The sequence below is a fragment of the Aquarana catesbeiana genome, linkage group LG08 (genome assembly GCF_042186555.1).
Source record: "Aquarana catesbeiana isolate 2022-GZ linkage group LG08, ASM4218655v1, whole genome shotgun sequence".
Lineage (NCBI taxonomy): Eukaryota > Metazoa > Chordata > Amphibia > Anura > Ranidae > Aquarana > Aquarana catesbeiana.
In genome coordinates, this window is record NC_133331.1 from 140,036,367 (window position 1) to 140,063,083 (window position 26,717).

The window sequence follows — 26,717 nt, forward strand, 5'->3', positions numbered from 1 at the left end:
CATATTCAATCCTAGACTTTAGGTTAGTTAGCTCTTTAAAAAGCAATACTTCACCATGGAGTTGCTTCTTGAGCAAAAGGGTATAAACACACATCACGGTCATTACAAAAGTGTAGAGAAAGCAGACAGCAACAACTACATCATAGGTACTTCCACTATTTAAGCACTCTTGAGTACACTGCGTAGATGGGTCCAATATTCACAGACAGCACTTCCTTGGGGTAAAAAGGCTGTTGGCATTCAGTTACTTTATGGACCAGGCTCAGCTAAGATATATGCTTCTCCTCCGGTATGTCCAATGCTCAGGCATGGATCAAAGAACTAATCCTGTGCTATCAAATCCACATACTGGGCAATTCTACATGCCTGCAAGTCAGCTCTCAGTCAGGAAGAACTACCAGTACTTGGGTAACCCAAAATGAAATGATTTTCTTGGTTAATGGGTTGCAAGTCTAGCCCCTCTTATTCTTATTACTCTATAGTGAGGCTGTCCATCATGGTAATGGACGAAAAGTGAAGCCATAGAACTCTGGCCTTTTCAGGGGAAGGTCATGACCTGCAAGCATCCGGGAGGTACATGCTACATATGGATAGTGCTGGATTGGATAATATTAGATTCACCTTTAAAATGTGACAACTCTAAACCCAGAGGCTGGTATACATACAGTAATCAGAAATACTGTCTTAAGACACAAAAATGTATTTTATATGGATTTTCATCACTATCAACAATGAAAAAAAAAAAAAAAGTAAAAAAAAAAAAATGTGGCACATGTGACAAGCTTTAAATAAAATGAACACACAGTGTGATGTCTTCAAAATGTTTAATAAAGCCTTCATTTCCAAAGTGAATCTTAGGAATTTTGGGATGATTCACAGTGATGCAAAACCTGTCTGTTCAAAACAAAATAAAGATAGAATTCCAGCAAAACGAATGATGCAAGTGGATAAGAGACACAATATTAAGGCTCTCGTTTTCATTTACATCAGCCTAACATGCATGAAAATAAAGTGAGACGCCTGTTTTAGCTTGATGCATGTTCAATGCAGAATCCCAAAATTAAAAGTTATATAAAATGCTAGTTTGAGAAAGGTCCAGTGTTTCGGCAAAAGCACTTGGTATTTATATATGTACAAGTGGAATTACATACAGACCCGCAGAATGTTTAGTGTAGTATAATGAACAGCAGTGTCAGATGAAGGTAAACAGTGGGAGATTTGGCCTTGTTCTATCTGGTTCTGTCCTTCATCTCTTGTGGGCTATACAAACTCCTAAATCTCTGGCTGGTCAGCTGATGCTTGCGGATCATTGGGATCATAGCGTTGGTGGAAATTTGTTCTTTTCCTGATCTTTTCAGGTGCTTTCCTCCACAAAATGATCTCCTATTTAAATGAGAACAGCAAAAGATTTATTGCATTAGATACTGTATAAAAGATTAAAACCTTAGAAGTGGTGCAGTTACACATATGCTGCAGTTGCCCCTATTCTCCCAACTCGTTTTATACTCACTAAAAGACTGGCAGGGGGTGATGGGAATCATCAGTGTAATTACACAAATTCTGTGCCCTTGTAGTAGGGGTCTGATTGCACTTTACTGTTGTTCGGATGTTAGCAGACTTGAGTTTTGACACATATAAAGCCTCGTACAGACAATTGGATTTTCGGCAGGGAGTTGTGCGATGACAGACTGTTTGCCTAAAATCCGAACGTTCGTACGCTCCTTCAGACAACTGTTGTCCAACTTTCGGCCAACAAAATGTTGGATAGCAGGCTAGTAAATTTTCGTATCGTGTGTACACAAGTCCGTCACACAAAAGTCCAAAGTACAAACACTCATGCTCGAAATCAATGCTCAAACACGACATTAGCAGAAGGTGCCCAAAGGGTGCCGCTCAGGAGCTGAAATTCCACGTAGTACATCACTACTTTGTTTGTTGGCCAACAATTGTGTGCTGTTAGTATGCAAGACAAAATCCAGGTACACGCCCTTCGGACAAAAGTCTGACGCTTTGTCTGCTTTTGTCTGACTTGTGTACGATGTTTGTTCTGTAAAGAAGCCCATTCATTTGAATGGACAGCCTTACACGCTAACCACAAATAAGTACATGTTGCATTTTGACTAGCATACTGCACCATAAGTTAGTGCACACCCATTGGCAAGATGCATCGAGATGTCATTTAAAATTAATGGCATTTAATCACACCAATACATGCATCATGCATGGGTGAGCATTACCACAATACAATAGTGTGAATGGGTCCCATTCCAAAAATAGCTTAAAGCTGAACTCAAGGGAAAGAAAAACACTCCCTTGCAGTGGTCCTGCAAGTGTCAAATGCTTGTTTACTTACTCGATCTGCTAATCTCACAGGCTTCCCTCTTGGCTGCAAGACCAGTCTCCCACAGCCTCTCCTCCATTATACTTTTAGCGGTTTCAGGTCCTCTGACGTCAGGTCCAATGCAGATCCAACAGCCTTGCACTGGACAGGACAATGCCAAGGAACAGTCCACTGGCAGGGCATATGGGAGTAGAGCACATTGCTGCCAGATGAGTAAAACTGCTTTTTTTTTAACCCCTAGAACTAAACAAACATATAATCTTTGCAGTGCGGAAGTAGCCCCACTGCAAGTGATCATTTTTCCTAACCCTGGAGATGGGTCTTAATTTTAGTAACTGAACTGTCAAAACACAAAATATCCCATTTATGCATGTGGGATTTTTCTTCTATCCATATTAAAAATATCCAATTTTGCCATATAAAATAGTTAAGGTTTTCTAAATCAAAACAAAAAAAGTACTCTGAACATATGGCGACAATAAACTCCCATTTTAAAATTCTAAAAGGCAAAAGCACTCTTAAAAGCAGTTGTATACCCCCTGCTTGCACATTACCTGTAGGTAAAATGAATAGCTCCTAAACCGAGACATTCACCTTGCATGCAGCTGCTGAAGTCAGCGGCGCATGTGCTCTGAAGGTCCAGCAGATGCTGCCGGACAGGAAGACTCCCACGCACAGGAGTGACGTCATCACGGCTCTGGCCGCGCACAGCGCCGGAGCCATATACCCGGAAGAAACAGAGGGAACATGCCAGCTCCCTCAGCAGTGAAAGTCATCATTGAACACCAAAAACTTTACCTGTTGTTTGAAATATCTTCTGTCCTCCTCATCGACAAGGACCAAGTTCAAGAAATAGCGCACAGAAAACTTCTTGTTCACATCCCTCATTGTGGGTGTGGGGTCATAACCAGCCAGAAACAGCCTGATAGGAATAGATTCTCCTAAACAATATTATAAAACACAATTAGAATTAAAGAGAAATCCAAAAGGCGTGCCTCTTACAATGCTGCAGGCTATAAAATGTTAAAGATAAAATGATCTCCATTAAAAAGAGGCCAATAATTAGATGATCCTGCCATCTATCAAATCTGCTGAAGCTTTAAAAAAATGACAGGAATGCAGTTCGTTCTGCACTCCTGTGACCCGTTTTCAGCCCGCTCACCTGGTCTAGGCTCTGGATTGATCCCAACTTTACGATCAGGATTCACCCAGGATGCCTGGACTGATAGCTGGCTCAGCCCATCAGCGAGCTGCTGGGAGACTGAACCAGCCCCTCCTGCCCCCTCCACAGCCCAGCACTCCAGTGAGCACTGGAGGAGCAGAGCAAAGCGCTGGTGACAGACAGTCACTATTCTCTGCTCAGAGCAGAAGGGAGAACTCAGCTATCAGCGGTGTTTGATTTTATTATATCTTTTCATGTGACAACACTGAAGAAATGACCCTTTGCTACAATGTAAAGCTGTGTGTTGAGGGAAGAGCAAATTTACAGCGTTATACAAGGTGTACACTTAATACTTTACATTGTAGCAAAGTATTTTCATATGAAAAGATATAACAAAACATTTACAAAAATGGGGAGGGGTGTACTCACTTGTAAAATATTTATATCTACCGTATTTATCGGCGTATAACACGCACTTTTTTCCCCTTAAAATCAGGGGAAAATCGCGGGTGCGTGTTATACGCCGATCCCCTGCGATCCTGACCTGTCAGAATGAAAAAAAATCGCTGACCGCGATTTGAAAATGGCGCCGCCCGAACCTAGCCGAGTATACTCGGCTAGTTTCGGATAGCTCCGCTCACCGTCCGAGTGGAGCCGAAAGTGAACGAGAGCCGCCGAGAAGAGCCGAGGACCGGCTCTGTGTATTTCGGCGCCGGCGGAGCCATTTTCAAATCGCGGTCGGCGATTTTGAAGTTCAGAGGCTTCAGTAAGGCTGCACTGACAAGGCTGGACTGGGGCAAGGCTGCACTGACAAGGCTGGACTGGGGCAAGGCTGCACTGACAAGGCTGGACTGGGGCAAGGCTGCACTGACAAGGCTGGACTGGGGCAAGGCTGCACTGACAAGGCTGCACTGACAAGGCTGCACTGACAAGGCTGCACTGACAAGGCTGCACTGACAAGGCTGCACTGACAAGGCTGCACTGACAAGGCTGCACTGACAAGGCTGCACTGACAAGGCTGCACTGACAAGGCTGCACTGACAAGGCTGCACTGGGGCAAGGCTTTACTGAGAAGGCTGCAATGATGGGCATTTAAATGTAAGTTTTTTTTCCCTTCAAGTTCCCTCCTAAATTGAGGTGCGTGTTATACGCCGATAAATACGGTATATCCCAATCCCATACTTCTCTTAACATATTTGGGCACACATACAAATGGCTTAAAATGTTTAGACGGAAATTCAGCCATTAAGGCCAAAGTGGAAGGTTTTATGGCCATCTCCCACTGGATATATTTCACTACTGTCCAGTAAATATAGGATTTTAACAATTTCCCTTTATTTACATCTCCCCAAAGTGAAGGTAAAGGCCACTTTTGAAAATTATCACTAGCACAGACGTCCCCATTGGAAGATATCCTCTCTACTTCTGTTCCAGTAATAAATGTACAATTTTGGATTTCCCATCACATTCTGTCATCAGGACAATAGTTAGGTTTGATCCTCCCCGATCGGCACAGCAATAACTACCTTTTTTTTTTTTACTTTTTAAATTGTTTATTTATACAAAAGAAATGTGCATTCATCAAAACAATATTCCACAAAATAGATACATTATCTCCCATAATACAATGACATTTCAAAACACATTATAGTGCAGTTCACAAAAATAATTCTGACCTCACTAATACCCGCATTATTTTCTCATCTTTATAACTAAAGATTCCACGAAAAATATTATATCGGAGTTTGGTTGGACGAACACTTCAGCTCTTTCCTTTTCTTTTAAAAGAAGATAAACAAAAAAAAAAAAAAAAAAAAAAAAAAAAAAGGAGGAACAAGAGCAGGAGGACCTCAATCCCCAGAACAGCTCTCCAGGAGTGACTTTCCTTCGTCTGAATTTACAAACATTCCAATAGGACCATGTTTTGGTATATTGTTCCCTTCTGTCCTGAGCCGTAAACACTAGATCTTCCATGACATAGATACTCCTCACTTTGTTAAGCCACATAGCAATGGAGGGAGGATCAGGGTCCCTCCAGCACATAGTAATACAGGCTTTAGCGGCATTAACCAAGTGACAAGAGTATTGATTTCCTATATGTCCCAGTCAGAATTTGTGAGCAGGAAGAAGTGAAATTTTTGAGAAATCTTCTGACCAATACCGTTTAATCTTCGAGCATAGCCAGAAGATATGGAATATGGTTCCCTGTCCCTTTCGGCATCGCCAGCAACGCTCTGAGGCCTCTGGATAGAACCTATGAAGAACCGACGGAGTACGGTGCCAACACGTTAATTTATAATGAGATTTCTGAATACGCGTACAAATAGATGATTTTAGGGAAAGATGGATGATGTTCTGACGCTGGGCAGTTGTAAAGATTCTATTAAGATCCCATTTGTTAAGATCTGGCATCAAAAAATCATCCTGAGGTATTATTAGCAAAGCGTACATCTTAAAGAGATTACGAGGGAGAGGATCTTTGTCCTCGCAGTAAGATTCAAACGTTGTTCGCTGGCGTCTAAAGTTCGCTGGTGTTACCAGGGATCGAAAGTAATGACTTATTTGTAGCACCTGCCAAAAATGTAATCTGTATCGACCACCCGACTGCATTAACATAGAAACTATGGACAAAGTATCAGATATCAAAAAAATGAGAGGCCTGAAAACATCTGCTCTCAAGATTACGACAGACTGGGCTCTGTGCCTGGGGGAAAGTCAGGGTTCCCCACAATGGGGAACAGTGGCAATTGTATTGAAGAGATTTTGAAGGTCCAGCAAGCCTTTGAACCCACCCCAAGTGTGGGGCCTATAGTAGGGTGCGTCCCAAGAGATGCCGGTAAGACTGCAAGGCACCACAGCGCCCTATTCAATGGAATAGGGCTGAACAGTTGCTCGATGGCCGTCCAAAGTTTATTATCTCCATGTCTGCACCAATCAATCACTCTGCCAAGGTGGGCAGCTTGATATTAAATGCATCTGGAACAGCCACGCCGCCATAATATTTGGGTAACGTCAAAAGACGTCTACAGAGTCTAGGTCATTTATGGGCCCATATAAACTTTGTAAAATAACTAAATTTACCTGATATTAGTAAGAAACCTTTTGGCTGAAAAATTCTACCCTAAAAGCAGAAGTACAGAGAAAGCTCATTTGGCTGTACTTCTCCTGTGGATCACAGGAGTGCAGTTCATTCTGCAGTCCTATGACCAGTTATCAGCTGATGTCACAGAACCAGTCCTGGCTTGCGGGGGAACACACACAAAGACCATACGGTCAGGATCTGCCCACATGCCTAGACCGGCACCCGGCTCAACCTCTCAGCAAGCCACTGAGAGTCTGAGCCGCCCGCTCTTGCCCCCTCCACAGCTCAGTGCTCCAGTGAGCGCGGCAGGCAGAGCATCACCAGCTCTCTGCTCAGAGCTGTGAGAACAGAGCGATCACCGATGTTTGATCACTTCGTTCTCAGTCTTAGAGCTGGTGGGGGTTAGCAGGATGCAGCATTGGTCCGATGCTGCTTCTAGCTAGGTAAGTATGATTAAAATAAATAAAAAAAAAAAAACAAAAAAAAAAAAAAAAAAAAAACAAACAAACTTATTCCCATACTTCTCTTTTAAAAGATAGACGTTTTAATCTGGGACAAACTGCCTAAATACTGCAGTTCTATGGTTGCATCTGCCATTAAAGGAGTTCAATATATGACATTTTGGCTCTCGCACCTGTATACCCCTATGGACCAGAACAATTTTAAAATTTCTACTATGGGCCTTTTCATACAGTATTAACTTTGCCATTACTCAAAGCGGATGTTCTGTCAAAACACTAACTATAATTCAATTTAATCCCACCCCTATTCTATCTACCCTGTAAAGGAAAGGGCTTTTCCTTTTTTTTTTTTTTTTTTTTTTTGTTTAGGGGCAAAAATAAAGGGGGAGAAGGGTGAAAAAATAATTAGGCCTGAACAGGGTATACTAAGGGTTAACTAAGGGGGTTCATTCCCCCCCCCTCTCCATTTTTTTTGTCTATCAGGTTGCTTTAACTAACAACATATGCAGACCGATGCTTATCCCTTTGATCTGCAGATGAAAGCTGTAAAATTCAAAAAGGCAACAATGCTACTTTGTATCGCTCTAGCATGAATGGTGTTTATAAGCACTGTTAGACCTTTTGCACATGACTGTCTGACAAAGCTCAGTTAGGCACACAGCATTTTTTTTTTTTTTTTTTTACATACTTCTACACAACTAAAGATCTTTGGTTAATGTTAGGAAACAGTAGCCCTTTAAAAACTACATAAATTAAAAAAGTTTATTCACAAGTAATAACTAATTCAAAAAATATTACCTTTTACAGGTGCCCCGTCCATAATTTCATATTTTGCAACAGTTTCTGTTTCAGTTGTAGTACTAGGACCTGAAAAATAAATTACTATTATTCATGTTCCACAGTACTGAATAGGCTTTGGGCTTGTGTTGGCTTCAGTTTGAAAAAGCTTATTATAATTTAGAACAATCTCCTTTGACCTGCATTTCAGCTGCTTCAAAGTTTTGCATAGCTTTTGCGGGATGCAAAACAAATCTGATATAACCAAACACCCATTGGCAGGGGCCCTAATAGAATTCTCATAAAACAAATCAACCACAATATTTTTTACTGCAGGGGTTTCTGCATGAGACAACTTGATAAAGACCAGCTCTTTATACTGTAGTTTCAATTCCTCTGTGACAGCTGCTGTAAATTATATTAGGATAAAAAGCAGGTTCTAATGGAAGAGGAATCTGTCACCTGTCAAATTAGAGCTCATTCACAATAGTGGTTGGGTCCACACTGACTACTACAGCAGCCCCTACCTATCACAATTTTTTTGCTTAGAATAAAAAGATCCCGATTCTCGCGACGTAATTTTTGAGAGAGAGAGAGAGAGAGAGAGAGAGAGAGAGAGAGAGAGAGAGAGAGAGAGAGAGAGAGAGAGAGAGAGAGAGAGAGAGAGAGAGAGAGAGAGAGAGAGAGAGAGAGAGAGAGAGAGAGAGAGAGAGAGAGAGAGAGAGAGAGAGAGAGAGAGATAGCGAGAGAGAGAGAATAGCGAGAGAGAGAGAGAGAGAATAGAGAGAGAATAGCGAGAGAGAGAGAGAGAGAGAATAGCGAGAGAGAGAGAGAATAGCGAGAGAGAGAGAGAGAATAGCGAGAGAGAGAGAGAGAGAATAGCGAGAGAGAGAGAGAGAGAATAGCGAGAGAGAGAGAGAGAATAGCGAGAGAGAGAGAGAGAATAGCGAGAGAGAGAGAGAGAATAGCGAGAGAGAGAGAGAGAATAGCGAGAGAGAGAGCGACAGAGAGAGAGAGAGAGAGAGAGAGAGAATAGCAGCTCACATTTTGCCAGTGCCACTCACTGCTGCAGTCACGCTTGTGGTGGTTCACTGTCCCCAAGAAGAAACATACTTACTGACGTTTCACGCTGGCTCCGATGGCTTCCCCTCTGCTCCGAAACAGGCAACCTCACGCCACGGCCACAATAGTGATGCCAGCATCCCGAGGACACCATACATCGCTGCGCGGCGCGCTGTTTTAAGCGGACAATTTGCTTAATGGTCGTTCAAATCTGAAGTTGCGATCATAGCGGGAGGAGATTCGCGATAACGACTCTCCGCGATTAATCATGCAGCTCTACTACATAGGTCATTAAAAACCCATTTTTGAAAATTGAGAGAGTTTTCTGATACAGGTGTGGATTCCTGTACCACTGACAGCAGACAACTAGTCAGAGAATTTATTTAGCTATGTTTGCCAAATGCCATCTTCCTGTCTTAATGAATTTGTGTAAAAGAGCAGCCACTACGCTTTTTAGGTTTTTAGAAGACCTGAGAATCCCAGGATTACTTTAACGATATATACACAAAAACGGATGCAAATATTTCCTTTACACTTGGCTAAAACACACTTTGCACGTAGAGCTGTACATTCCTGGAAATGGGTAGCCAATGCAGCAAAACAATTACAGCTGGCTCTTAACTAGGCTGGGTCCTTCCTATTGCTGTCAGGGCAAGAAAACACTAGTTTTCACCTTCACTTAAAAATGTCCCTACTCCACTTCAATTTGTCTAACCTTGCCTGAAGGAGCCACTGAATTAAGTGATCACTGCTTCAAGAATGTGGGCTTACATCTAGCCATTTTATATCTTATTTTTGCTTTCAGATACACCTTACCCTTCCACAGCAGCACCTAGGCAAGGGTGATCTTGCCATCCTCCTGGAGAGATACCAGGAAATGCGGAGTAGCCCAAATAGTGCTAAAAGATGATTCTGCACTGTGCTGCATCATCGAGATTTGGGCTACTCCAAAGGATCGTGGCAGAAGGATGGCAAAATCACCCCCTGCAATACAGAAGCTGGGAAAAAGGTATGTATATTATTATCCTACTAACCCAATCATCCCATTTTTTTTCAGTATAGTACAATGTATTAGCATTGGCCCTCACCAAGGCCCTGTTCGCACATGTGCATTTAACGGGCGTGCATTAAAAAATTCTGCTATATAAAAGTTCAATCGTAACACGTCTAAAAGCACGTAAAACAAACACACTTAAAATGCACAGATGTGAACCTAAATTAAATAAATTTGTTTCTAGTGCAAGGTAAGCTTTAATGAGCCGTTCAGGGTGAACCCATTGCTGGCATAGACGTCCTCCCATTGGTGGAAGCACGCCTCCTGCTTGTCACCGCCATTCCAACTGGGGACCCGCAAGGCCTCCTGGATGATGTAGTCAGTTCCAGGATCTGGACCTCGGCGCATGCGCATCAGCACATACGTGTCAGACACCGGCCGAGTGGGAGACACAAAGCAAGCATCTCCCCCAGCCATTCTGCTGGAGCCACAAGGGCGACCTATACATTGTAACAGCATGTTTCCAGGTAATGTGCACAGTTGTCTGGTTGGGTTAATTATTATAATACTAAATTGTTATAATGTGATGTTTCAATGTTACTTGATGGAATAGCTGAAGAAATCCTTGCCAGATAGCTTTACTCTTGTTCATTTTGACATGCAGTGTGCGTACAGTGTAGCTAATAGGACTTATACAACATTGCTGGACTAAACAGTAACAAAATTAGCAATTGTGCCCAAAAGACTTTAGAATAAATACCGTATTTATCGGCGTATAACATGCACTTTTTTCCCCTTAAAATCAGGGGAAAAACGTGGGTGCGTGTTTTACGGCGATCCCCCCCGCTAATTGTGAGCGGAGCGAGCGCCGGCCTCCAATATACATACACAGCCGAGTGTACTCAGCTAGGCTAAATCAGCTCACAGTCACGCCCAGTCCCGCCCTATGATGGACATAACACTGGGCGTGACTGAGCGGAGCTAGCCGAGTATACTCGACTATGTATGTACATGGGCTCCGCTCACAGTCACGCCCAGTCCCGCCATTGGACCTGTGTTATGTCCATCATAGGGTGGGACTGGGCGGAACTACGAGAGGAGCCGAGAACCGGCTCTGTGTATTTCGACGGCGCCATTTTCAAACTGCAGTGACACTGACAAGACAAGGCTGCAAATGGACACTGGCAAGGCTGCAAATGGACACTGGCAAGGCTGCATTGATGGGCATTTAAATGTAAGTTTTTTTCCTTAAACTTTTTTTCTTAAAATTCCCTCCTAAACTTGGGGTGCGCGTCATATGCCGATAAATACGGTAATATCTAATTACAAAGCAATTTTGTTCTCTTTATAAATATCAATGCTGAGCTATTAGCTGTGGATGCTTGAAGTTACCTGACATATGGCACCACGCAATATGATTGTTCACCTCCTTTGTTGGCCTACACTGGGCATTGGCTTTGGTTATAAAACCATGCGCTCAATTAATCTCCTTACAACCTACACATTGTGCAAGTATGTAACCAGGCTATTTTAGCCTGCATGGCTGGTATTTCATTTCTATATCCATCAGATATCAATATTCACTTTATGGATATTTGTCTATCTGAACTTGGTCTTTGTATGTCTTCTGTGGCCATATGGCACCCTCTTCCCTAAACTGTGCACACGGCTTGGTTGGTGACCATAGGCGGCCAATTGGGTAAGCATGGAATGGCTGGACAGAGTGAATAATAAAAACAAATTAGTCATCTGGGAACGAATGCAATGATCTGTATTGTATAATTCATTATATCAAAGATTGAATATTTTGTCTTTTGATTTAGCCTTCATATCAGTAGTGGTTTTTAAATTCCCTGAAGAAGCCCCAATCAGCGAAACATGTCGGGAACAGATGCCACGTCATCACTGTTTATGTAAAACACACAATTGACCATAAACATCCCATGCATTAGATTTTATTGGTTTGATTTTAATCATGTACAAATAAACTATGAAGTTTTATATTATCAACTGTTCTATTTTTCTCTTGGCACCATTAAAATCCAATTAAATAATATCTGCTGCTCTGTAAACCTTAATGAAAAAGGACAAAAACCACACCACACACAAACAAGCCCTTTACCTATTCCAGTAATTTCCTTTTTTATTAACTGTAATTCCATATGTTGGATTTTTATTCTGACCAGTAGGAAGTAGATCTTTCCCACAATAACATCTTTTAAGTGGTATCTGGGAAAAAGATGGAAAACACCAATAAATAAATATCCTCAGTTATACCAACATCAACCGATAATTTTCACAATAGCATTCCTATAACAAATGTCCCGGGAAACCATCCAGAGAAAAGCTAACACAAAAGATCACGCTGTGGAAGCCACTGACTGAATTCACATGGATGATGATTAAAGCTCTCCAATAGATTTTACTGTTTATTATTAGAAGTATGCATTTTTTTGGGGGTAGTGCAGGGTTACAAAAAATAGCATCCTTTCCCTAAAGCAGGTAGATTTTATCTAAACTCCACACATACGCACGCACACCTTATATGCACCTACACAAGGCCAGTATATTTAAAAAGAGGTTACACATTTGCAGTGCAGATTTCTTACCCTAACGTTACAGTTTTTACATGTAATCTATGTAGGATAGGACACAGTTGCTGTTGATTAAAATGGCAACAGCCACAGCAGAGAACGACCAGAGGAACAATAAAATTCATGCTGGAAGGTCTAGCCCCAGGCTGGACTAAAGCCCCATACACACTATCAGATTTTTCTGCTGATTTTTGTCTTCAGATTTACAAAAACCATGTAGTGCAAGGGCCTGCCTGATTGCATACAAATTGAAACTCCTAAGGTTTGACCTCATATTATATGGTTTTGGTAGATCTGAAGGAAAAAAAAAAAAAAAAAATCAGCAGAAAATCTGATAGGGTGTATGGGGCTTTAGGGTAGCTGTACAGGAGGTGCTAAATGGAGTTTTGTCCTTAGAATCAGCATTTTCACACAACAACCTGTAGGGATCCTTTGGTATGTAGTGGGAACATGTGAACACTCCCTTTGAGTATATACCTGTCCTTAAGCCTAGTACACAGGGGTCGAAAACCATCCGCCATTGGCTGGTTCAATAAAAACGGTCGACATTCGGCCCCTGTGTATGGCAGCCGGGCCAGTTTCTGTTGGACGAGCATGCTGGAAAACCAGCAGCCGGCAGGCTCACGACCAGCTGACCCGAGTGTCCTTTTGGAGGGAGGGCGTTTCCCTGTCAGAACACAATAGCTCAGAGGGGGAGATTGCTGTACTAACATCAGATTGTTAGTACAGTGGCTTCGACCAGAGCTGCTAGTTTTTTTTAGTTCAACCCACTGGGTTGACCAAAAAAAAAAATGATAATGAATGGTGTGTACTAGGCTTTAGCCCCAGTAGCCAGGATACTTACTTAGATTTATTGTATTCAAATTCTATGTGCAAACAGTCTTCAATTCCAACTTCCATTTTGATGGAGTTATTGACATCTGGGTATGTAGCGAGTTGGTGAACAATCAGATCATACTCTTTCACCAAGTCTGAAAGGCGCCTCACTATTGTGACTTTAAGAAAGTACCTGCAAAACAAAAAAAAAAAAAAAAAGAGTGCCAAGCAAGAACAAACATTAAAGTGTGTGAAAAGAAACCAATAAGAACATAAATATTTATAAGGACGCATACCTCAACCGAACATTTGAACCTATGTAGGATTCATAAGGCTTCTCAACTTGCATGAATTCGAAGTCATAACTTCTGCTTTGTGTCAGTTCCCCAGGTAAAGCCAATTCTTTGACAAGGTTGACAAACTCGTGTGTATTACTTTTATCATTAAAAAGTTCTAGAATAAAAAACAAAAAAAACAAAAAAAAACAAAAAAAAAAACACATTTGTAAAACTGTATAAAGTTGTGTAAGACTTTCTACGTTTTATGCAAAACATGATTTTAGAAGTTAAAAGCACAGAACAATAAAAATTTAAAAAGGTGTATTATAACCCAAAAGCTGCATTTGTTTTCTTTTTTAGGGTTTTTTCATCTGGTGATCCACCCAGTAGCACATTTCCTGTGTTAGGTTCACACTTGTGCAGATTTTTGTGTGGGCACGGCAGCCTATTCATTTGAGTGGGCTGCTGTTCCTGCGTTTCCCGCAACCAAAAATATAAAATTAGTAAAAAATAAAAAAGGAGCGGGGGTTGAGGTGCTTGCACCTTTTTAGAAACGCGGCTGCAGGAAAATTGCATGGTGGTTTTGCACTATGCGATTTGCCTATAGTTCCCAAGATGCGTGGGGGTGTCATTAACCTCTTGGTGCCGACAGCATGCAAATATGCGGCCTCTCAGTGGGTGGGACTTGGCACTGAGCAACCGCATATTTGCGTGCAACGTTGCAAAAACAGCTGTGCTGAGAGCGCACACCCTGCGCGCTCCCAGCACAGTTAACGGTGGAGCCAAGTGCTAGCATTAAGGGGTTAAAAAGGAATGTCAGTCCAGTGCATCTGTAAAGAGTGAACATAAAATGGCTTAGGGTGGCTATACTAAGGCCTCCACTGTACCTATGGAAAAGTAACCTAGCCACCCTTCAAAAGCAATACAGTCAACATGTAGAAAGCATAGCATTAACTGACATTAGGCTTTTTGAACAGTTACAGAAAGTTTGTTTTTACCTTTTGGGATAAAGGTTTTAATTAGATGAATGAAAGCTGACCACTGTAAGCACTCGTCAGTGTGTTAAATGGTGTTTAATATCCCTCTACCATTTTTACCCGGACAGCTTGGTGTGGTATAGGAATTTGAAAAAATAGGATTTTTTAAAACAGCTTACCTGTAAAATCCTTTTCTTTCGAAGGACATCACGGGACACAGAGCCACAGTAATTACTGATGGGTTATATAGGTATCAATGGTGATTGGACACTGGCACACCCTATCAGGAAGTTCAACCCCCTATATAATCCATCCCCCTTGCAGGGATACCTCAGTTTTGTAGCCAAGCAATATAGTGTATTAGAAGAGGGGCGGGACCTCTGTGTCCCGTGATGTCCTTCGAAAGAAAAGCATTTTACAGGTAAGCTGTTTTAAAAAATCCTATTTTCTTTCTCGAACATCACGGGACACAGAGCCACAGTAATTACTGATGGGATGTCCCAGAGCAGTGGTTCTCAACTCCAGTCCTCGGGACCCACCAACAGGCCAGATTTTAAGTATTACCTTGGGGAGTTGCAGACTAGAATCCTGCAATCACTGAGCAGCAAGTGATATCACCTGTGATGTATTTCAGCTATCTTGCAAACCTGGCCTGTTGGTGGGTCCTGAGGACTGGAGTTGAGAACCACTGTCCCAGAGCAATGCTACCTGAGGGGGGAACCACGACCAAGTAGGGTGCAATCAGACCTGAGGACCCTGTACCGCTGCCTGCAGCACACTACGCCCAAAGGCGATATCCTCATGCCTTCTCACATCCACCTGATAGAATCTGGTGAATGTATGAACTGAAGACCAGGTTGCGGCCTTGCAGATTTGAGCCATAGAGGCCTGGTGATGCACTGCCCAAGAAGCACCAATAGCCCTTGTGGAATGTGCCCTGATCTGAAACGGAGGAATCTTCTGTTTCAAACCGTAAGCTTGAATGAACAACTGTCGAATCCATTTAGAAATGGTAGCTTTTGACGCTGCCTGTCCTCTATTGGGACCCTCTGGCAGCACAAACAAAACATCCCTCTTGCGGATCTGAGCAGTTGCCCCTAGATAGGCCTTAACTGCTCTTACTGAATGTAGAGATCTCTCTTCCGGGGAACAGGGATCTGGAAAAAAGGAAGGTAGAACAATGTCTTGGTTTAAATGAAAATCAGAAACCACCTTCGGTAAAAAACTAGGATGAGGGCGTAGTACCACTCTATCCTTGTGTATAATCAAATAAGGCTCCTTACAGGAAAGAGCTGCTAATTCTGATACTCTTCTAGCAGAAGAGATGGCCACCAGAAAAATTAATTTCCTTGTCAACAAGACCAAAGGAATCTGACTTATTGGTTCAAAAGGCCGTTTCTGTAACACAGCCAGGACCAAATTCAAGTCCCAGGGGTTTAGGGGCGCTTTAACCGGAGGATTAAGACGCATCACCCCCTGCATAAAGTTTCGGACCAAAGAATGCGAAGCAAGTGGCCGCTGAAATAATACTGATAAAGCAGAGACCTGGCCCTTGATGGTACTCAAGGCCAGCTTCATCTCTAATCCCATCTGTAGAAAATCAAGGATTCTACCTATGACATATTTCCTGGGATGCCAACCTCTGGATTCACACCAGGTTATATAAGCCTTCCAGACTCTATGATAAATCATCATGGAAGCTGGCTTCCTTGCATTAATCAAGGTACATATGACAGGACCTGAGAGCCCACGACTCTTCAGAACATGGGTCTCAATAGCCAAACCGTCAAATTTAGCGTTTGTAAGGCAGGATGGAACACTGGACCTTGAGATAACAGGTCTGGGCGTTCCGGTAGTGTTCACGGGGAACCTACCATCATCCTTACTATTTCTGCATACCAAGTCCTTCTGGGCCAAGCGGGGGCCACCAGAAGTACCGACTTCCTTTCCTGCCTGATCCTGCGAAGGAGTCGTGGTAGTAGCAGAATAGGCGGGAATGCGTAAATCAGTGAGAACCGATGCCACGGAATCACCAACGCATCCATCCCGCATGCAAGAGGATCTTTTGTCCTTGCCACAAATCTGTCTATCTTTTTGTTGAATCGGGATGCAAAGAGATCTACATCTGGAACCCCCCATCTTTGGCATATGGCCCAAAAGACGTCGGGATGCAGAGACCATTCCCCTGGAAGTAACTGCTGGCGACTTAGATAGTCCGCCTGCCAATTCTCTATTCCCGGGATGAAAACTGCCGATATGCATGGCACATGCATCTCTGCCCAGACTAAGATCTGGTTCACCTCTTTTTGAGCAGCTCGGCTCCGGGTGCCTCCCTGATGATTGACATAAGCCACTGCTGTGGCATTGTCGGACTGGATCCTGACCGGACAACCCTGTAGCCTGATAGTCCAGGCCTTTAGAGCTAGATGTATCACCCGGATCTCCAGAATGTTGATGGGTAAGGTCCTCTCTGTCTTGGACCATACCCCTTGGACCGCAGCCTGTTCCAGAACTGCTCCCCAACCTGACAGACTGGCATCTGTTGTTACCACCGTCCAGGTAACCGGTAGAAAGGATTTCCCCTTCTGCAGGTTTTCGGGTATGAGCCACCAATTGAGGCTCTGACGCACCACATGCGACAGGTGCATCGGAAAGTCTAATGCCTGAACCTTCTTGTTCCAGGTCGACAGAATACTGTGTTGCAGCATTCTTGAGTAAAACTGAGCATAGGGAACTGCTTCGAATGAAGACACCATCTTCCCTAGTAGCCTCATACAAAGGCGGCCTGAGGGACCCTTCTTGGTCCTTACTGTCAGAATCAGCTCTCTCAAAGCAGTGATCTTTGCCTGGGGTAGAAATATTTTCTCCTGGCTTGTATCTATAATCAGACCTAAATACTCCAGTCTTCTTACTGGTTTTAGGAAAGACTTTTCTAAGTTGAGGATCCAACCCAGGTGTTCTAGATACCTGACCGTGGTCCTCAAGTTTCCATTCAAAGAGGCTACCGACCGGTCTATCAAGAGCAGGTCGTCTAGGTATGCTATGACAGCTATACCCTGAGCCCTTAATCTGGCCAGAGGAGGAGCCAAGATCTTTGTGAACACTCGAGGTGCAGTGGCTATCCCGAAAGGCAGAGCCACAAACTGGAAATGGCGCCCTCCTACCTCGAAGCGCAGAAACTTCTGATGAGCAGGAAAAATGGGCACATGCAGATATGCATCTCCGATGTCTATTGATGCCAGAAATTCTCCTCCCTGCAGGGTGGGAACTACTGTTCGAATTGATTCCATGCGGAAGGATTGAATCCTTAGGAATCGGTTCAGATCCCTTAAGTCCAAAATGGGCCTGACATCCCCATTTGGCTTTTGGACCGTAAAAAGGTTGGAATAGAAGCCCAATCCCTGGTCCTTTGCGGGAACTATCATAATGACCTCCTGCGAAAAAAGTCGCTCTAACGCTAGAAGGAGCGACTGCTTCTTCTCTGGGTCTCTGGGAACATTTGATCTGAGGAACCGAGGAGAAGGGAATTCCTGAAACTCCAGCTTGTACCCTAAGGTTACCGTGGAGATTACCCATCTGTCCTGGAAGTCCTCGTGCCAGAGCTCTGAGAACTGTCGCAGTCTTCCCCCCACTCGAGTGAGCGGGGGCGCCCCCTCATGCAGAGGTCTTAGTGTTTTGCCTAGTAGGCTTCTTTCCCCAGGACTTATTTTGTCCCTGGGGTTGACTCTTGTCTCTGGACCCCGATGGAGGCGGCCGTCGAGACTGCCTGGAGGCTGAAGCCCCCGGCGCTGGGGAAAGAGTCCGTTTGAAAGAGGGACGCTTACTCTTCTTCTTGACAGGTAAGAGTGCTTTTCCCACAAGAGATTCTCTTGATATAGTTATCCAAGTCCTCTCCAAACAACCTTGCACCACGAAATGGAAACCCAGCCAGTAGCTTCTTACATGGTGCTTCGGCTGACCAATTTTTCAACCATAGGATTCTACGTATATGCACCAACCCCAGTGAAAGACGGGAGGTTTGCACGATAGAATCTCTAATGGCGTCAACCACAAAGCATAAGGCCGCTGGAAGGTTAGCAAACCCCTGGGCCTGCTGTTCAGGTAATACTTTGATGACCTGCTTAACATGGTCTCTTAAGTATTGACAGACTCCAATCGCTGCTACTGCAGGTTGGGCCACTGATCCTGCGAAGGAGAAAACATCCTTCAATAGGGATTCCATCCTTTTATCTACAGGATCCCTGAGTATCTGAGCATTGTCTACAGGACAAGTCAGGCTATTATTTACGGAGGAAATGGCGGCATCAATAGCCGGTATTCCCCACATTTTAATAAACTTTTCTTCCATCGGATAAAGTGTTGAAAACTTTCTCGGCGGAAAAAAAACTTTGTCTGGGTGATCCCACTCAGAATAAATGAGCTTTTCAAGTAAAGTATGAACAGGAAAAGCATGTGCTGCTTGGAAAGGTTTCAGTGACCCCAAAGCAGAAGAGGATTCTTTAGCAGTTTCAGGTATGGGCAACTTAAATGTGGAGCGGACCAATCCAGTGAGGATCTGCACTAAGACTTTCTCCTCTTGGGAAGTCGCAGAGGGTCCCTCTCCACCTGATTCCCCCGAAGAGGAATCATCCGTCCCATCCCGATCCTCTGAAAGGGATTCATCTCCTTTATCCCAGAGCTCCTCTGTCTGAGGGTCTTGGGGAACAGAGGAAAGCCTAGTGCGTTTTCTTCCACTGAGTGAAGACGTAATCACGGCCATTAATCTTTCCTCTAGACCATTAATGGTTGAGGAAAAAACCTCTTGTGTAATATATACAGGGGCTGAAGTGCCAGAGGCAGGTGTAGCCCCTGACCCCGATGGCTCTCCCCGGCTAGCCGTCCCTGGCCCATCTTTAGGGGGGGGAGGATGCTGCCGACAGGGGGCCCTCAGAACCTGAACGAGATCCCCTAGTGTCTCTGGTTCCTGGGGTGCTTGAACCTCTTCTACCCATAGTGCAAAGCAACAAGGTGTGAGGTATACAAATGAACACTGCCCGCTGAGCGATGTAGTCTGGCTAAAAGCCTTGCTACCCAATGCTCAGTCTGGTGTTACTTCAGTAAATGCTGCCTAGGAGAATGCCTGTGTCCCACCTTACATGCGACCGTCAGCTCTGTGTCTCTCAGAAGGCTGAGTGCACCTGTACAGAGTGCCTTTAATAGCCTGCTGCTGGCCTGAGTGGGAGTCTAAGCACTCTGTGCTGACGTCCCGCCCCCTCCTCTACAACCCCCCCCCCCCCCCCTGAGTTTTGAAAAAAACGAGCGCTTCCCACACTGCCGACTCTCCTGTCATGCTTCTGGAGAAAGGCTGGGGATGGGGGGGGGAGGCTGGTAACAAGATCTGCCTGAACGGCTATCTTCAGAGATGGTGGCCATTAGGCCGCAGAGCCCGGGTGGTATAACCACTTTCTAGACCCCTGTGGCCCCTCTCTAGCCTGGGGGGGAACATTCAAACATGAGAAATCCCCCCTTCCACCTTACCTGTTTGCAGCCTGCTTGAGACGCTGGGACATAATCAGCGATTACAACACCTGAGACAGACAGTCAGCATGTGCAGGTTTGTGCTCTTGGCAGCCCCCGGTGGTCACAATAGGCATAGCATGCATTTACCTTAAAGGAGAAAAGCCACTAGAACTCAAAAATTCTGTGGAATCTCCTCTTACCTTATCCAGCTGCAGGGTGCTGTTTACACAGACCCAATCTTCACCTCTCACGGTGGGCTCCGTTTGAAAAAACCGTCAGAGACTGGGGCCCCCTACGAATAGGGGGATCCAACAGTTCTGGGACCGTAAAGCACCTCGCCAGAAATTAGGAAGTTTAAAGCCATTTTCTGATCTGCGGGGTCCAGCTCTCTAAAAAGAGAAGCATTACGGGTAAAACCTCGTTTCTTCGGACACGAGGCCCGGGTACCATTCAATTCGGCCATGAAAAGACACTTTGAATGGATCCGGTTCGCCTGGCTTGCCCCAGTATAGGATCTTAGGATATTCCCTTTGGAGCTCAGCACAGGACATCTTCACACGTCCATCACCTAAGACACTGGCGTAAAAACTGAGGTATCCCTGCAAGGGGGAGGGATTATATAGGGGGTTGAACTTCCTGATAGGGTGTGCCAGTGTCCAATCACCAGTGATACCTATATAACCCATCAGTAATTACTGTGGCTCTGTGTCCCGTGATGTTCGAGAAAGAAAGTTACAGACTAACGGGAAGGATCAACAGGTAATATCATTAATGCTATTGACAGACATCATATATGTCATTTTCAATTTTGCCTATAGTTCCACTTTAATACTGGGTGGAGGTAGGCATGATAAAGCACACACACCATCTGGTTACTTACCTCTGGGTCTGCAGCAGCACTCCTTTCAGCCAAATATATTACTGCCACAACCTACAGCTGAACACAACGATGGTCATACTGCAGGTGACCCAAATTCTGTAGCACACAGATCTACTGTATTGTGATCTGTGTCTGTATATAGTAGGGTCTGCCTTTATCACTAAAGTAAATGCAGCCTATAGAAACACTGTAATCCAAGAACAGCTGCTGCAGTGGGTAAGACATTCCCACTAAGCCATGTTTAGCCAAAACTTGTTTGTAAAAGAGTAGAGAGGTAAATACCCATAAGAATTTTTTTCAGTGCCCCATTAAGATTACTTTTCGCTTTCTGTCCCCTACATGCAACAGAAGTGAGGAAAAGCTTCAGACATTTGTCACTGGCACAAATGCCCCCATTGGAAGATTTACCCTCTATTCTTGTTCTAATTACAAGTCAATGGTCATTAGGACAAGTAGAGAAAAAAAACAAAACACCTGGCAGGCTTTATATCCCACCAAATCTATACTAAGCTAAAAGAAAAAAAAATAATGAAGTTTTGGCTTTATATGCATACTGTATACACTTCATTACAAAATAATTTAAACAAAACACCAAATACCTAATTACAATATTTTAGACAATGTATGCCCGTATCATACTCAAAACGCACAAGGATTAGAAGCTATACGTTAGCAAAAATTCAGCTCTCTGCAGTAGAAGAGTTAGCACTCACAACTCTGGCAGACCATGGGGGTTATTTACTAAAGGCAAATCCACTTTGCACTACAAGTGCAAACTACAAGTGCAAAGTGCACTGGAAATTGCACTTGGAAGTGCAGTCGCTGTAGATCCGAGGGGGACATACAAGGAAAATAAAAAAACAGCATTTTAGCTTGCACATGATTGGATGATAAAATCAGCAGAGCTTCCCCTCATTTCAGATCTACCCCTTTAGATTTACAGCGACTGCACTTCCAAGTGCACTTTGCACCTGTAGTTTGCACTTGTAGTGCAAAGTGAATTTGCCTTTCGTGATTAACCCCCCCCATGTCTCCTACCTTCCTTCTGTTTTAGCGTTGCACCCTTTGTCAGTCTCTAACATTCTTTTAGGAGTGTTGGAAACCTGTGTTCTCAACTGCGCACCAAGCTTCTTCCATCAACCCCAAAGTCACTACAGGACTTGGCAGCGCTGCCCATTGATTTCAATGACAGGGGCGGTTAAGTAGCGGTGTAAACACCGCTTCCACACCAAAGATGCTGCCTGCAGGATTTTTTTTCCCTGTCTTGCAAGCGCACAGCCCCAGTGTGAAAGCACTCGGGCTTTCACACTGGGGTGGCTTGAGAGTTGCTTTTCAGGTGCTATTTTTAGTGCAAAAATGCCTGAAAAGCACCACAGTGTGAAAGGGGTCTAAGACTGCTGAGACTGGCTGAGGCTGCCTCTAAAATCAAAGGAAAGGTAGGAGACATGGTCAGCCAGAGAGATAAGTTTTCTTCTATTGCAGGGAATGGATATTTGAATTTCTTTGGAGACCTGATAATAAAAAAAAAAAAAAAAAAAAAAAAAAAAATGTATCTCATCGATGAGCAGCCTAAATTGTTTCAGACATTTGCCATATACATAAATAAAAAGGTTCAACATTCAGAATCATAAAAAAGTAGAGAATCGTTACCAATTTGGCCGACAAATTCAATACGAATTCCTTGATGTTCTAGTCTTTTACCAGGCTGCCTGAAGACAATATTGACCTAGACAGATAAGCAAATACTGATGAGCATACATTTATGGTCCATGACAAATCAGCAGAGAAAACAGGAACTTACTGCCACAAGTGCAATGCATTATGGTTAACTGCATGCTTTGCAAAAAAAAAAAAAATCCACGCACTGCACAGCAGCACTATAAGCTTACATTACACGGAAACTACATAAAAAGTGTAGAATTAAATGCAAAATACAAAAAATAAAACACCATAAACCATACCTTTCCTGCTACAGATTCACCATCGTAGAACAAATAGTGCTTTTCTAGTTTTCCTTCTTCCGTTTTAATCTCAGACAGCTTCCGGGTTTCTGCATCATTCAGTACAACTTCAATCTCACAAATCGGACCAAAAAAGCCACTTAGAAAGCTCTGTAGAACAAAACAATAAATAGTGAACATTAAAGAGGACTCATCTGGAAAAGAGTTGTTCAAGCGCGCAGAGGAAAAAAAAAATGCAAGTCATTACAGTCAGAGGTAAATCGTGGTTCTTGCAACCTGTCGTAAAGTGGTCAGCTGGACGGTACTATCATTTACACACTCAGCATGCTCTGCCCATCTATTCTTATTCTGCATGATACTAGCAAAGGCCAGTTTACACAAAATAATGGTAAATAAATCCTAGAGAGGTCATTTTCGGGGGGGGAAGAGATTACCTTTGTCTTATCTGGAGATGGCGAATTGCATTGATAAATATTCACCTGCTCAGATGTTTTTTTTCTGAAGATTGAAAATCTACATTTTTTTAGGATGTAATTCCGTCACGTAATTCCTCACTTCCCACTAAGGGATGTAAGAGCTAATCTCTCAAAATTATAAAAATTCCTTATTAGGCCTCTTTCAGATGGGCTTTCTGATCTGGTCCGCATGTCAGTTTTTCAGGTAAGACACCAAAACAAGTGCCCACTTTGGATCTCCTCTAATCTCCTCTATTTCAGTTCAAATGGCAAATCATTTTTTTTCCCTCATATTCTGTTTAACTATAAGTAGTCAGCAGGACAAATAAGGAGGGTGAATCTTTCTCTCAGAAGTAAACACCTAGGATGGCATCTACTTTTTTTTTCCCCCTTTGGAACAAAAGTTTAACCCTAATAAAAGCTCACCCGAAACAGGTCTGGCGCTGTCCCTGGACCACCTTGCTGTTTTTTTCTCGCTACAAATCTAGACTGATCAGTAGATTTTGATCTTTCGTGTATGAATGGATTAGCAAGGCTTCTGTTCACCACGTGGTCTCCTATACTGGGATCTAATATTATTCCTATTTGGTGCTGTGATTACTGTGCTTTATATTGGATCAACCTTGCCCATTGCTTCCACCTATGTACTGCATTTACACCAGTGTCCATACCGGAATAGTGAGTGGAGGCTCCACAGCATCTTACTTGATATAGTACTACCTTTGCACACCTACACTGTGTCTGAGTGTTTGGCATTTGGCTCATCATTCACCCTATATATTGCTTGACATTTGTGGACCTGGCATATATTCACACAGTAGGTGGAGCTTCTAGAACCCAATGGGCATATGTCCATTGTGGATTAACAGCACATTTATATATAGGTTATGGACTGTGGGCTTTGAGCCCATCTCTCAGACCCAGTTACTTGCACCCCCATATGAAACTTTTCATAATAATGTACTTTTTGGAGCCTGGTTACCAATATCTATGGAATATGGCATGGTGGATAAGAAATTGTATGGGGCTGAGTCTATGGGTTAATTTACTAAAAGCAAATAGACTGTGCACTCTGAAAGTGTGTGTGTGTATATGTGTATATGTGTGTGTATATATATATATATATATATATATATATATACACACACACACACACATACACACACACATATACACATATACACACACACACTTTCAGAGTGCACAGTCTATTTGCTTTTAGTAAATTAACCCATAGACTCAGCCCCATACAATTTCTTATCCACCATGCCATATGTGTGGAAAGTCATCAGGCCATATTCCATAGATATTGGTAACCAAGCTCCAAAAAGTACATCAATATGAAAAGTCTCATAGGCGGCTATAGGTAACTGGGTCTGAGAGCTGGGCTCAAAGCCCACAGGCCATAACCCATATATAAATGTAATGTGTGTCCTGTGTGCTGTTAATCCACAATGGACATATGCCTATTGAGTTGTAGAAGCTCCACCTACTGTACCAATATATGTCCACTAATATGGATTTATTCTGCCTATGTATGGACTTTTGATCAGCCTTTCCAACATCAATTATTTACATGTTTGTTTGATATGCATAGGCAACTACTGGTACCAGAAGGATGTTGTTTCTTGGCCAAGATTTTTTTAGCTCATGTTTCTTTATTAATGTATTGTTAATAAAAGGTAAATATGTTTTAATTTTAACTGAATGTGTCATATTAAACCTCATTTTTGTTTGTTAAGGAAGCAAGAGGTTGCTAGTCAAAGTCTAGTTATTATTGTGTTTTGTTCATATTTTCCTTTTTAAAGGAAAGCACGGTGGTCACCTGGTAGATTCACTAGCTTCTACATTTTAATCATTGACCTAGAACATGTATACAGATCAGGAGTTCTGATTTATAAAATATTTGTCCTAAGTCGGTAACCAAATATATTCTAGCCAAAGAGACAAGAAGTTGCCAATGTCAGAACAGATCAGCAATGGTGTCCTATACTTTTCCTTCATGTGCTGGTTACTAGAACATTGTTTACACACTGGCAAATGGTACACATACATTCATTATCCCCATATCAGGCCTCATGCGTACATGAGGGTGTCTGTTCAGCCCCTCTGAATGCCTCTATGGATGGCAGGAGAAAAGATGCTTTTTAAAAAAATAAAAAAACCCACGTATAGTACACGCATTTAGGCACATCAAGCATTTAAGTGTTAATGGATTCCATTAGCCAGAATAGTAATTTATTCTGGAAATGGGAATGCATTAAAGTGGTTCTAAAGGCAGAAGTTTTTCTTACCTTAATGCATACAATACAAGCAGCTCCCCCTCCCAGCCCCCGCTAAACACTTACCTGAGCCCAATCTCAATCCAGCAACCTATGGAACAAGTTCCACCCCTTTTTAGAGTGGAACATATTACAGCTCCTGCACCTCCCCCTCCTCTAATCTCCCTTCCTGTGACATTGAGCAAGGATTCCTCTCGCCACACCCACTGTCAATTTTTTAAAGCAGTGCATCATGTGGGGCTCCGATCACACAGGAAATTGTGAATGAATGAAGCGGCTGCGATTGAATAAACTACAAGTACAATCATCCACTGCAGCAGATGTGCTGGATTGAATGAACTGCGGGCACGCCAATCAACATACCCATAGTTTATTCACACTGCCTAAAGCTCCGCAATGACAGCCCATACACAGGTACGGGTAACATAACTGTCGCCAGTGTTTGCAGGAGCTTAACACCGTTTTCCAGGCTCCGGTTTTAAAAAATAATAAATGCACATTTTTTTTAAATTGCAAAAAGATGTGCATTTGTTATTTTATGTACTTTTATGAACTTAGCCTGTAAAAATGAAAGCCGACTGGCAGCCATACACAGCTGCTCCAGCCGTTGTAAATTCCCCTCCAAGTAGACAGCATGTAATCACTGATGACCAATCACAAATGTAAACAGTGTAGTAGTGTTTACATTGGTGAACCAGACCCTTCTTACAATGGAGGAACAAATTATTGAATTAATCATTCACTTGTTTTAGATCAGCAGTGGCAGCAGCAGATAATCTAAGTTGTAAACAGTTTAATTCACACACACCTGCCTGTATCTTTTTTTATTTGCAATTTCATTTAAAGGGAATCGTATCATACAATTATAAAAAATATTAGGGCTGCAACTAATGATTATTTTCATAATCGATTAGATGGCCGATTGTTGCGATTAATTGGATAATAACCTTTAAAAAAAAGTGTGAAAAAAAAAAAAGTGTGGTGTATAAAATTTAGTTATGAAAAAAAAAAAAAAAAAAAAAAAAAAAAAAAAAAAAAAAAAAGCAAATTTATTCTTGAATATCCATATGTAGTGGTAAATATAAATAACCAGCTA

At 42.8% G+C, this 26,717-nt stretch overlaps 1 protein-coding gene across 1 annotated transcript in view; it reads right to left on the reverse strand.

Annotated features, from left to right (window-relative positions):
- Window positions 1-810: 810 nt before the first annotated feature.
- Window positions 811-26,717, reverse strand: part of VPS26A (VPS26 retromer complex component A) — a 37,567-nt gene continuing 11,660 nt past the window's right edge. The window contains 8 exon segments of the mRNA XM_073596470.1: window positions 811-1,383; window positions 3,140-3,282; window positions 7,845-7,913; window positions 12,002-12,108; window positions 13,318-13,482; window positions 13,586-13,742; window positions 22,574-22,649; window positions 22,885-23,034. Of these exon segments, the coding sequence (XP_073452571.1) occupies window positions 1,273-1,383; window positions 3,140-3,282; window positions 7,845-7,913; window positions 12,002-12,108; window positions 13,318-13,482; window positions 13,586-13,742; window positions 22,574-22,649; window positions 22,885-23,034 (978 nt within the window). The 3' untranslated portion in view covers window positions 811-1,272.